The sequence below is a fragment of the Pseudophryne corroboree genome, chromosome 2, assembly GCF_028390025.1.
Source record: "Pseudophryne corroboree isolate aPseCor3 chromosome 2, aPseCor3.hap2, whole genome shotgun sequence".
Classification (NCBI taxonomy): domain Eukaryota; kingdom Metazoa; phylum Chordata; class Amphibia; order Anura; family Myobatrachidae; genus Pseudophryne; species Pseudophryne corroboree.
The window spans coordinates 444,304,171-444,317,475 of record NC_086445.1 but is presented as its reverse complement, the minus strand read 5'-3'; the positions used below and the strand labels follow the sequence as shown (position 1 = coordinate 444,317,475).

Sequence of the window (13,305 nt, the reverse complement as noted above, 5' to 3'; positions counted from 1 at the left end):
GGGAAAGTTCAAAACAGGGTACAACTTGCACGGGTTAATACTTGCATTGGTTAACTTATTAACATTTACACAGTTGCTAAGTGTTTGTTTGTTACACACTAGTGCGTCATTCTCCGCAACCAATTTCTCTCCTGATATGTATGGTGGCGGCGGGGCCGTGGCTATCAATTTCTTGATAGGATTAGATCCCGCCGCCAGAGCCAATCCTCTCTGTATTTCACCCTCCTGTTGCCATAACTGCAAATAATCATAATGTTGGATTCGTCTCTTTGTTGATTTAATGAGACATATCCTCCTCCTTAAATTTTGTAACACTTCTGGGCTAAAGCTACCTACTCTTGGGAATTTCTCCCCGTCATGCATTGTCATTCTTTCCCATTCATCACATAAAACCTCTGTGTGTGAACCATATTTTTCACACATTACGTACCTTGCCGACCCGACTGGTCGGTTCACTGAATCAACCCGAACCGAGGTTGATCGCCCCCTTCCTGAACAATTGGCCCCCATAACTTGCAGGTGTTGCTTTCACCACCTCTGACCTTCAATCAGGGTCTTCAGCGAACCCTTACAAAAACCAAAATGTTCACGATAGGCTGACGGTGGCGGTTTACCGAGTACCCCACTCACTCGCCCACGCCGACCAATACGACCTACACACTGCCTTAGCGCTGGCGTACTCGACCCAGGGCCCCTATGAACCTCTATTTACTGGAACATGTGAGTGTGTTCCGCAGAGCATTGACCCTTTCCAGTAACTATTGGTTGTTGGACAATTCCTGAGTGACCAGCGAACTTCCCTTTTGAAAATAAAAAATTACACAAATCACGTCAGAATGTACAAATAGTGTTTATGACCGGTTTCGTACACAAATGGTACTGGTCAGACTAACTAATGCACACAATTACGTGCGGTACAATCGTTCAGCACATAAGCAACTAATCTTATGTGCAGAGCGACCAGTGGAATCGAAAATTTCGGCTGCGAATTCCTTCAGCCAGAGCTTTATTGGCCTATATGGGTTCTGCACCAACCCCCTGGGTTGTGCTACTTATCTCTATCTATAGCGGACTTCTTTGTCTGCTGTACCTGGACCTCCTGGTCTGTTCTGGACCTCCTGGTCTGTGCTACAGTATGACCTCCTGGTCTGCTATACTCTACTGCTCAAATTTTATATTTAACAAGGGATGCCTCCCTAGCCACCATGTACGACACTTACATGCATGTACCTCTGCGAGAACTCGACTTCTTGTGGTTCAACCTTGAAAATTGTATAAACTTATATATACAAAACACTCACTCATCACATGTACACTTTTGTTTCTATTTCTATTTCTGCGCAGAAATTTTCTTTAAACCAGATGTGTTGTAAATTTGGAGAAGGATCTGTTAGTCTAAATTTCGGACACTAAAATAAACTTGCGCTATTTATCGCGTTGCCACCTTTTCGCCTGGTAAAATATAACACTAGCGTGTGATTTGAGTTACGTGGGCGTACCCGGACTCTCCGTTGCGTAATTTACGCTGCGTGCGTCGGCCTTTGCGTACGCGAGTCTCAGCCTTTTGTTTAGAGACACGTGTACACAAAGCCAATGTCCACCGTAACACAACTAACACGTTTATCAATGTAGATGATCCTCGATCATCTACCGAGCCCCACACCAATCTCTCCTTGTACCTTTAGGTAGAGCTGCGTGTGTGCTTTTACACTTTATCCCTTAATATATTACTTTTACACTTTAACTATGAAATAGCGACAAATCTCTCTTAGCACGTTTTATCAATTATAAAATGGCAAACAGGAGAGTGATATGAAAATACACGAATGAAAAAGAAATGCAGATATGTGCGTGCGTACGCAAGACAGAAATAAACAGTTTTAAAAGACACTAGCGTGTTGTTCTTACCTCCGGTTCTGGATTCCCTCAGCACCCTTTACTAAGCGAAGCAGACGCTTATCCAGACAGCACTATGAGGAATATGATCTCCCGCCCTTTGCTGATGGATAATGTCTGCTGAAATTACCTAGCAGAGATATGTGAAGGACGGACGAGCCGCCAATTGATAAAGCTAAATATTTATCTTATTTAAAACCCTTTAAGAGGTCTAAGAACACTGTACGCTATTGACGTATGGAATACCGTAAGGGTACGCACGTTGCGTAACAATCGCTTAGCCGTGGTCGAGACACTCGAGCGTCACGTTCGCTCACGGCCAAGAGATCACAGGCAGGCACGCTATTGGCTGCCGACTAACGTAATGGTTCGCTATAGCGTAGCGGACGCTCGGGACCACGAGGAGATCACCAGCGGCGCAGACGCTCACAATGTTAAACCTTTATATCTAAACCATAAACAATGTAATATGCAGTAAAACCTTAGTGTAGAGATAGGGTGTAGATGCAACACAGTGTAACCTTATTAACTTAAAAGCTGTTCGAGCGTCACCGACGCTCTGAGAATACTTAACACTATAAGAAATACACAACTACCGGGCTTAGGGTCTAACGCCTTATATGAATGTTATACTTGCAAAAAGAATAATACAGTACAAGTCATACACTACAATATAACATAGACTAACTAACCAGATAACTACACAGGAAATACAATACAATACTATTACGTTTAAGGGAATACGAGAGAGAAAGAGGAGGAGAGAGAGAGAGAGATAGAGAGAGAGATAGAGAGATATGGCTCACAATAACAAGAAAGACAATATGATTGCGGAGAAAAACTTACGCACAAGGGGAACGATCGCATGCGCCTCGATATCCAGCTCCCGATTATCAGCAATGAGAACCGTTGAAGAGAGTGAGCTGGATATGATCGGCTTGTCTATTTATGCCCCACACACAATACAATTCAATGGTCCCTACAATCTCATTGTTCATTGGACACAGGAATTCGTCTTCGCACTAAAACAAAAGGTCATAGGTTGATTCATACAGGTGGGCTGTGACAATTTCCAACTGCTCAGGTGGGTGGGAAACTAGGTTTCCCGCCGCATGGATAAGTAAGTGCAAATAATAGTAAATGGACATAAACTTCTTATGTCCATAACTATTCGCACGAGCAATTAATTCGCTTCAAACCAACACCGGAATATTGCTAATTAAATACTCTTCCGATGGATACTAAACACCACTGTATAATCCTTGTCTGACCCTTTGTTTCAGACAAAGAGGGATCTCTCTGTCCATGAACATGCTACATTAACTAAACTTTCAGAATCTATCAAAGGGACCATGATCTACAAAATACATTATATGGTTAAAATATGTAACGATTGAGTCGCACGCTACGCACACATAAACTCTACCGTAAATGCACATCCCGTGCGCCTGCGGGTGCACGTAACAGCGGGTATGCGCACACTCGGGAGAGCGTACGCATGCGCAGAGCGGACATGTATGAGGTGCAAATATGGCAGTGTGCATCGTGATATTTTTCTGACTTTGACATCTTGGTGGAAGATTAATCCTAGATATACCATTCAGTATTTTAGGTCCACTCCATTCATTGAGGTCCTTTGCTGCTGTGTAGGTTCACTTACAAGTTAGCACTAGCACTGATAACATTTATAGTAATCACCAGTGAGGTGCGGTGACGTCAATGGCTGGTGAGATTTTCACACATATACAGTTGTGCTCATAAGTTTACATACCCTAGCAGAATTTGTGATTTTCTGGCCATTTGTCAGAGAACATGAATGATAACTCACAAACTTTTCTTTCACTCATGGTTAGTGGTTGGGTGAAGCCATTTATTGTCAAACAACTGTGTTTACTCTTTTTAAATCATAATGACAACAGAAACTACCCAAATGACCCTGATCAAAAGTTTACATATCCTGGAGATTTTGGCTTGATAACATGCACATAAGTTGACACAAATGGGTTTGAATGGCTACTAAAGGTAACCATCCTCACCTGTGATCTGTTTGCTTGTAATCAGTGGTGTGTATAAAAAGTCAGTAAGTTTCTGGACTCCTGAAAGACCCTTGCATCTTTCATCCAGTGCTGCACTGACGTGTCTGGATTCTGAGTCATGGGGAAAGCAAAAGAATTGTCAAAGGATCTGCGGGAAAAGGTAATTGAACTGTATAAAACAGGAAAGGGATGTAAAAAGATATCCAAGCAATTGAGAATGCCAATCAGCAGTGTTCAAACTCTAATTAAGTAGTGGAAAATGAGGGATTCTGTGGAAACCAAATCACGGTCAGGTAGACCAACAAAAATTTCAGCCACAACTGCCAGAAAAATTGTTCGGGATGCAAAGAAAAATCCACAAATAACTTCAGCTGAAATACAGGACTCTCTGAAAAAAAGTGGTGTGGTTGTTTCAAGATGCACAATAAGGAGGAATTTGAAGAAAAATGGGCTGCATGGTCGAGTCTCCAGAAGAAAGCCATTACTATGCAAATGCCACAAAGCATCCCACTTACAATACTCCAAACAGCACAGAGACAAGCCTCAAAACTTCTGGAACAAAGTCATTTGGAGTGATGAGACCAAAATTTAACTTTTTGGCCACAACCATAAACGTTACATTTGGAGAGGAGTCAACAAGGCCTATGATGAAAGGTACACCATTCCTACTGTGAAACACGGAGGTGGATCGCTGATGTTTTGGGGATGTATGAGCTACAAAGGCACTGGAAACTTGGTCAAAATTGATGGCAAGATGAATGCAGCAGAAAATACTGTAGGAAAATTTGCACTCATCAGCACGGAAGCTGCGCATGGGATGTACTTGGACGTACCAACATGACAATGATCCAAAACACAAGGCCAAGTCGACCTGTCATTGGCTACAGCAGAATAAAGTGAAGGTTCTGGAGTGGCCATCTCAGTCTCCTGACCTCAATATCATTGAGCCACTCTGGGGAGATCTCAAACGTGCAGTTCATGCAAGACAGCCCAAGAAATTACAGGAACTGGAGGCTTTTTGCCAAGAAGAATGGGCAGTTTTGCCATCTGAGAAAATAAAGAGCCTCATCCACAACTACCACAAAAGACTTCAAGCTGTCATTGATGTTAAAGGGGGCAATACACGATATTATGAACTGGGGTATGTAAACTTTTGATCAGGGTCATTTGGGTAGTTTCTGTTGTCATTATGATTTAAGAAGAGTAAACACAGTTGTTTGACAATAAATGGCTTCACCCAACCACTAACTGTGAGTGAAAGAAAAGTTTGTGAGTTATCATTCATATTCTCTGACAAATGGCCAGAAAATCACAAATTCTGCTAGAGTATGTAAACTTATGAGCACAACTGTATATGATTTAGTGGTAATTTTAGACTATAAAAATGATTAGAATATCACAAGGATGATATGAATAATACAAAGATGATATGTATGAGTTATACATATCTTTTTTGTATTATTCTAATCATTTTATGCTCAAAACTCTGGCGTGTACTGGAGTATGACAGGTGAGGTTCTGCCCCTGTCTACCCTGACTGCATGTCACTGGTAAGCACAGTGTAGCTAGCACATTGGAAGTTACAAACATTTGAGAGGTCAGATTTAGAGAAAACAAAAATTGATATCCACATTACTTGAGTCTTTGAATTATATTTAATTATATAATATTCAAGTCCACAAGCTTTTTAAATAGGACTTCAAGGAATCTTTCAACATCCAACGCAGTACAGCTGCATAAAATGTATATTGGTAAAACTACATAACCAACATAATGGCTGATGGGACATATACTAAACATAACGTGGATGGCATGACATCACTTTGGCCAACCACACATAGCATACATCTATGATGAAATATGCTGCCAACTGTTATACGGTATAATCCTATACACTTTACTACTTTAATTTCTTGGGTTTAAATGCAAACACCATAAATGTAATTTCTTAACGGCATACAACGCATCCGGAAAGTATTAACAGCGCTTTACTTTTTCCACATTTTGTTATGCTACAGCCTTATTCCAAAATGAAATAAATAAATTTTTCCCCTCGAACTTCTACACACAATACCCCCATAATGACAACGTGAAAAAAGTTTGAATTTATTTCATTTTGGAATAAGGCTGTAACATAACAAAATGTGTAAAAAGCGAAGCGCTGTGAATACTTTTCGGATGCACTGTACATACTATCGTTCAAACTGTCACTGAACTGTGCAAAGAAGATTGATTGATTTATATCATGTATGACCTTTTTTCACAACTATATATACAATAAAAATTGCATTATGTATGTTATGGTCGCTATTTAGTATTGTTCCTATCAATTATGCCAATACTAATAGTTTACCATTACTCCACAACAGATCATATCGTCCAACAGCTCCTCCTACAGTTTTATTACCAGAAGCAAGACCCAACCTTTTTGGTAAATATCTATGGTAACATTCATAATACAAATAAATGTATATTTTTATTGTTATGATATGATGTAAAGTGAAAACTGAACTTATAAAAGCTGCAGAAAAATAAAATAAAATACATATATCACATTCATGACTTAACCTTAAAAAAAATTGGAATATTATGGTGGGTATCTTTGTGATATAAGTACTCTATTTTATTGTGGTGTAGTTACTTAAGTCATTAACATAAATAAAGGTCACCCAGCCGCTTTGTAGCCCTAATGCTGGTCACAAACAACCGGATTGATGGATGGAATATAGTTGGCATCCCAATGTATGGGATTCCGGTGGTCAGAAGACTGTAAGTATGCCGGCGAGGGTTAGGGTTAGCCTGCGGGGAGGGGGTTAAGTTTAGGCTGTAGGTGAAGGGTTAAGTATAAGCTGTGCAGGAGGGGAGGGTTAGGGTTAGGCTGCGGGAGGGGAGGTATAGGGTTAGTTTAGTTTACTTACGGATTTTTCAAGTCAGGATGCCGGTGTTGGTATTCTGACCGCCATCATCCATATTGTCCTGTATCCCGTACTCAACCCCTATGGACAATGTGGCTACACCTATAGCAGGTAAATTACCCAGGTTACGTTTTTGTAACAAATAAAGAAAAGCATCTCCTTCTGAAATCATGTGAATCCGGCCACACATCTAACCAACTATTCAGCAGCATACCTCCCAACATGACCCTCTCCAGGAGGGACAGAATGCTCTGCTCCTGGACTTCGCTTTTAAGTTATAATTGCCATCACCTGTGCTGAAACACCTTTCTTATCCATTAGCCTGTTTAACACAGGTGCCGGCAATCATGAATTAAGAGAAAATCCAGGAGCAGAGCATTGTGTCCCTCCTGGAGAGGGTCATGTTGGGAGGTATGCAGCAGCTTGTCACACATGTTCTCCCTGCACAGCAGCTTGTCACACATGTTCTCCCTGCACAGCAGCTTGTCACACATGTTCTCCGAACACAGCAGCTTGTCACACATGTTCTCCGAACACAGCAGCTTGTCACACATGTTCTCCGAACACAGCAGCTTGGCATAGTCGATGTCCTCCCAGCACAGCAGCTTGTCACACATGTTCTCCGAACACAGCAGCTTGGCATAGTCGATGTCCTCCCAGCACAGCAGCTTGTCACACATGTTTTCCGAACACAGCAGCTTGGCATAGTCGATGTCCTCCCAGCACAGCAGCTTGTCACACATGTTCTCCGAACACAGCAGCTTGGCATAGTCGATGTCCTCCCAGCACAGCAGCTTGTCATACATGTTCTCCGAACACAGCAGCTTGGCATAGTCAATGTCCTCCCAGCACAGCAGCTTGTCACACATGTTCTCCGAACACAGCATCTTGGCATAGTCGATGTCCTCCGGGCACAGCAGCTTGTCACACATGTTCTCCAAACACAGCAGCTTGGCATAGTCGATGTCCTCCCTGCACAGTAGCTTGTCACACATGTTCTCCGAACACAGCAGCTTGTCACACATGTTCTCAGAAAACAGCAGCTTGTCACGGGAGGTAGTTACGTGACCGGCAGTCAGGAGACCACTGGTCACAATACCGACGCCAGGATCCCGCACCCTTATAGTCCCAACAGAGACTATTCCCAGTTGTGGGACACCCATAGAGTGGGACTAGAACCTGTGGCAAGCGCAGCAAGGGGCTTTGAGGCCCTATCCCCACCCCCATCTAAAAGCCAGGATCCCGGCGTCGTTATGGTGACCGGCGGTCTCCTGGCCACCAGTCACGCATACCCAACCCACTTGTCACACATGTCCTCCCTGCACAGAAGCTTGTCACACATGTTCCCCGAACACATTAGCTTGTCACACATGTCATCCCTGCACTACACCTTGTCACACATGTCCTCTCTGCACAGCACCTTGTCGCACATGTTCTCCAAAAACAGCAGCTTGTCACACATGTCCTCCCTGCACACCAACTTGTCACACGTTCCCCAAACACATTAGCTTGTCACACATGTCATCCCTGCACAGCAGTTTGTATCACATGTCCCTCTGTTCCTGGCCATTTAAATTATCATTCATAAATGCTCCTTGCATTATAAATAGAGACATATGTCAAAGCGTGTCCGAAGTGCAAAGTTCCTGCATTTGTGCATGAATAAAATAATGTTTTAAGAGTAAAATAAACTGCAATATTAGGTATTGCAAAAACAAATTAAATAACTATTTAAACTATTATCTTTATGTTTAGTGCTACTTTAAGTAAAACATACTGTGTTTAACCACTTCCCAACTGTCCCTATGCAGATGAGCCATCTGAGCTGCCATGGTAAAGGTTTTGTAATGATGTTGGAGGTTGTTGTCTATTCATATTCCATGGTTTTTGATATGGGTGTGTGCCCCCACACATGTGCCCTGCTGGCTAAGATACCCAGATGTCAACTAATGGTGCTGCGATCCTGTAACAGCAGATGCGAGGAGCCACAGGGTCTGACAGTCAGACCCAGTATTGTGATCTAGGACAGAAGAGGTTGGCAGGAGATGTGGGGGCGCACACTAACACCTACTTCTGTTTTTATAACATGCTTCTCTCCTACAGAGCCGGCCATAGGCATAGGCAAACTAGGCAATTGCCTAGGGCATTTGATATGCCTAGTGGCATCAGCAGCTTCTGCTGATTAAAATAAGAATTTACTTACCGATAATTCTATTTCTCATAGTCCGTAGTGGATGCTGGGGACTCCGAAAGGACCATGGGGAATAGCGGCTCCGCAGGAGACTGGGCACAAAAGTAAAAGCTTTAGGACTAGCTGGTGTGCACTGGCTCCTCCCCCTATGACCCTCCTCCAAGCCTCAGTTAGGATACTGTGCCCGGACGAGCGTACACAATAAGGAAGGATTTTGAATCCCGGGTAAGACTCATACCAGCCACACCAATCACACCGTACAACCTGTGATCTGAACCCAGTTAACAGCATCATAACAGAGGAGCCTCTGAAAAGATGGCTCACAACAATAATAACCCGATTTTTGTAACTATGTACAAGTATTGCAGACAATCCGCACTTGGGATGGGCGCCCAGCATCCACTACGGACTATGAGAAATAGAATTATCGGTAAGTAAATTCTTATTTTCTCTGACGTCCTAGTGGATGCTGGGGACTCCGAAAGAACCATGGGGATTATACCAAAGCTCCCAAACGGGCGGGAGAGTGCGGATGACTCTGCAGCACCAATTGAGAGAACTCCAGGTCCTCCTCAGCCAGGGTATCAATTTTGTAGAATTTTACAAACGTATTTGCTCCTGACCAAGTAGCTGCTCGGCAAAGTTGTAAAGCCGAGACCCCTCGGGCAGCCGCCCAAGATGAGCCCATCTTCCTTGTGGAGTGGGCATTTACAGATTTTTGGCTGTGGCAGGCCTGCCACAGAATGTGCACACTGAATTGTACTACAAATCCAACGAGCAATAGTCTGCTTAGAAGCAGGAGCACCCAGTTTGTTGGGTGCATACAGGATAAACAGCGAGTCAGATTTTCTGACTCCAGCCGTCCTGGAAACATATATTTTCAGGGCCCTGACAACGTCTAGCAACTTGGAGTCCTCCAAGTCCCTAGTAGCCGCAGGCACCACAATAGGTTGGTTCAGGTGAAATGCTGAAACCACCTTAGGGAGAAACTGAGGACGAGTCCTCAATTCCGCCCTGTCTGAATGGAAAATCAGATAAGGGCTTTTACAGGATAAAGCCGCCAATTCTGACACGCGCCTGGCCCAGGCCAGGGCCAACAGCATGACCACTTTCCATGTGAGATATTTTAACTCCACAGATTTAAGTGGTTCAAACCAATGTGACTTTTTGGAACCCAAAAACTACATTGAGATCCCAAGGTGCCACTGGAGGCACAAAAGGAGGCTGTATATGCAGTACCCCTTTTACAACGTCTGAACTTCAGGGACTGAAGCTAGTTCTTTTTGGAAGAAAATTGACAGGGCCGAAATTTGAACCTTAATGGACCCCAATTTCAGGCCCATAGACACTCCTGTTTGCAGGAAATGTAGGAATCGACCCAGTTGAATTTCCTCCGTCGGGCCTTACTGGCCTCGCACCATGCAACATATTTTCGCCAAATGCGGTGATAATGTTTTGCGGTTACATCCTTCCTGGCTTTGATCAGGATAGGGATGACCTCATCCGGAATGCCTTTTTTCCTTCAGGATCCGGCGTTCAACCGCCATGCCGTCAAACGCAGTCGCGGTAAGTCTTGGAACAGACAGGGTCCTTGCTGAAGCAGGTCCCTTCTTAGAGGTAGAGGCCACGGATCCTCCGTGAGCATCTTTTGAAGTTCCGGTTACCAAGTCCTTCTTGGCCAATCCGGAGCCACGAATATAGTGCTTACTCCTCTCCATCTTATCAATCTCAGTACCTTGGGTATGAGAGGCAGATGAGGGAACACATACACTGACTGGTACACCCACGGTGTTACCAGAGCGTCTACAGCTATTGCCTGAGGGTCCCTTGACCTGGCGCAATACCTGTCGAGTTTTTCCCAACGGTTTATAATCATGTGGAAGACTTCTGGGTGAAGTCCCCACTCTCCCGGGTGGAGGTCGTGTCTGCTGAGGAAGTCTGCTTCCCAGTTGTCCACTCCCGGAATTGCTGACAGTGCTATCACATGATTTTCCGCCCAGCGAAGAATCCTTGCAGCTTCTGCCATTACCCTCCTGCTTCTTGTACCACCCTGTCTGTTTACGTGGGTGACTGCCGTGATGTTGTCCGACTGGATCAACACCGGCTGACCTTGAAGCAGAGGTCTTGCTAAGCTTAGAGCATTGTAAATGGCCCTTAGCTTCAGGATATTTATGTGAAGTGATGTCTCCAGGATTGACCATAAGCCCTGGAAAATCCTTCCCTGTGTGACTGCTCCCCAGCCTCGCAGGCTGGCATCCGTGGTCACCAGGACCCAGTCCTGAATGCCGAATCTGCGGCCCTCTAGAAGATGAGCACTCTGCAACCACCACAGGAGGGACACCCTTGTTCTTGGTGACAGGGTTATCCGCTGATGCATCTGAAGATGCGACCCGGACCATTTGTCCAGCAGGTCCCACTGGAAAGTTCTTGCGTGGAATCTGCCGAATGGGATTGCTTCGTAGGAAGCCACCATTTTTTCCAGAACCCTTGTGCATTGATGCACTGAGACTTGGCTCGGTTTTAAGAGGTTCCTGACTAGCTCGGAACACTCCCTGGCTTTCTCCTCCGGGAGAAACACCTTTTTCTGGACTGTGTCCAGGATCATCCCTAGGAACAGAAGACGAGTCGTCGGAACCAGCTGCGATTTTGGAATATTGAGAATCCAATCGTGCTGCCGCAACACTACCTGAGATAGTGCTACACCGACCTCCAACTGTTCCCTGGATCTTACCCTTATCAGGGAATCGTCCAAGTAAGGGATAACTAAAATTCCCTTCCTTCGAAGGAATATCATCATTTCGGCCATTACCTTGGTAAAGACCCGAGGTGCCGTGGACCATCCATACGGCAGCGTCTGAACTGATAGTGACAGTTCTGTACCATAAACCTGAGGTACCCTTGGTGAGAAGGGTAAATTTGGACATGAAGGTAAGCATCCTTGATGTCCCGAGACATCATGTAGTCCCCTTCTTCCAGGTTCGCAATCACTGCTCTGAGTGACTCAATCTTGAATTTGAACCTCTGTATGTAAGTGTTCAAAGATTTTAGATTTAGAATCGGTCTCACCGAGCCGTCCGGCTTCGGTACCACAACAGTGTGGAATAATACCCCGTTCCCTGTTGCAGGAGGGGTACCTTGATTATCACCTGCTGGGAATACAGCTTGTGAATGGCTTCCAAAACTGTCTCCCTGTCAGAAGGAGACCTCGGTAAAGCCGACATTAGGAAACGGCGAGGGGGAGACGTCTCAAATTCCAATTTGTACCCCTGAGATATCACCTGAAGGATCCAGGGGTCTACTTGCGAGTGAGCCCACTGCGCGCTGAAATTCATTGAGACGGGCCCCCACCGTGCCTGATTCTGCTTGTAAAGCCCCAGCGTCATACTGAGGGCTTGGCAGAGGCGGGAGAGGGTTTCTGTTCCTGGGAACTGGCTGATTTCTGCAGCCCTTTTCCTCTGCCTCTGTCACGGGCAGAAATGAGGAACCTTTTGCCCGCTTGTCCACGAAAAGACTGCGCCTGATAATACGGCGTCTTCTCATGTTGAGAGGCGACCTGGGGTACAAACGTGGATTTCCCAGCTGTTGCCGTGGCCACCAGGTCTGAAAGACCGACCCCAAATAACTCCTCCCCTTAATATCCAAATGCCGTTTGAAATACGCATCACCTGACCACTGTCGTGTCCATAACCCTCTACTGGTAGAAATGGACAACGCACTTAGACTTGATGCCAGTCGGCAAATATTCCGCTGTGCATCACGCATATATAGAAATGCATCTTTTAAATGCTCTATAGGCAAAAATATACTGTCCCTATCTAGGGTATCAATATTTTCAGTCAGGGAATCCGACCACGCCAACCCAGCACTGCACATCCAGGCTGAGGCGATTGCTGGTCGCAGTATAACACCAGTATGTGTGTAAATACATTTTAGGATACTTTCCTGCTTTCTATCAGCAGGATCCTTAAGGGCGGCCATTTCAGGAGAGGGTAGAGCCCTTACAAGCGTGTGAGCGCTTTATCCACCCTAGGGGGTGTTTCCCAACGCACCCTAACCTCTGGCGGGAAAGGATATAATGCCAATAACATTTTAGAAATTATCAGTTGTTATCGGGGGAAACCCACGCATCATCACACACAGTGGCGGTTCTTGCCACGGGCAAGCGGTACTTTTGCCCGGGGCGCCGCCTTCCGGAGGGCGCCGGCGCCATCCGGAGGGCGCCGCACCAGGGCAAGATCCGCCACTGTGCCCCCCGTAGTGCCCTGCT

The 13,305-nt window shown here is 45.0% G+C and overlaps 1 protein-coding gene across 1 annotated transcript in view; it reads left to right on the top strand.

The window, feature by feature from the left end:
- Positions 1-13,305, top strand: part of LOC135050869 (uncharacterized) — a 187,166-nt gene that overhangs the window by 85,396 nt on the left and 88,465 nt on the right. The window contains exon 3 of the mRNA XM_063957151.1: positions 6,302-6,363. Coding sequence (XP_063813221.1) covers positions 6,302-6,363 — 62 coding nt within the window. The remainder of the gene's footprint in view (positions 1-6,301; positions 6,364-13,305) is intronic.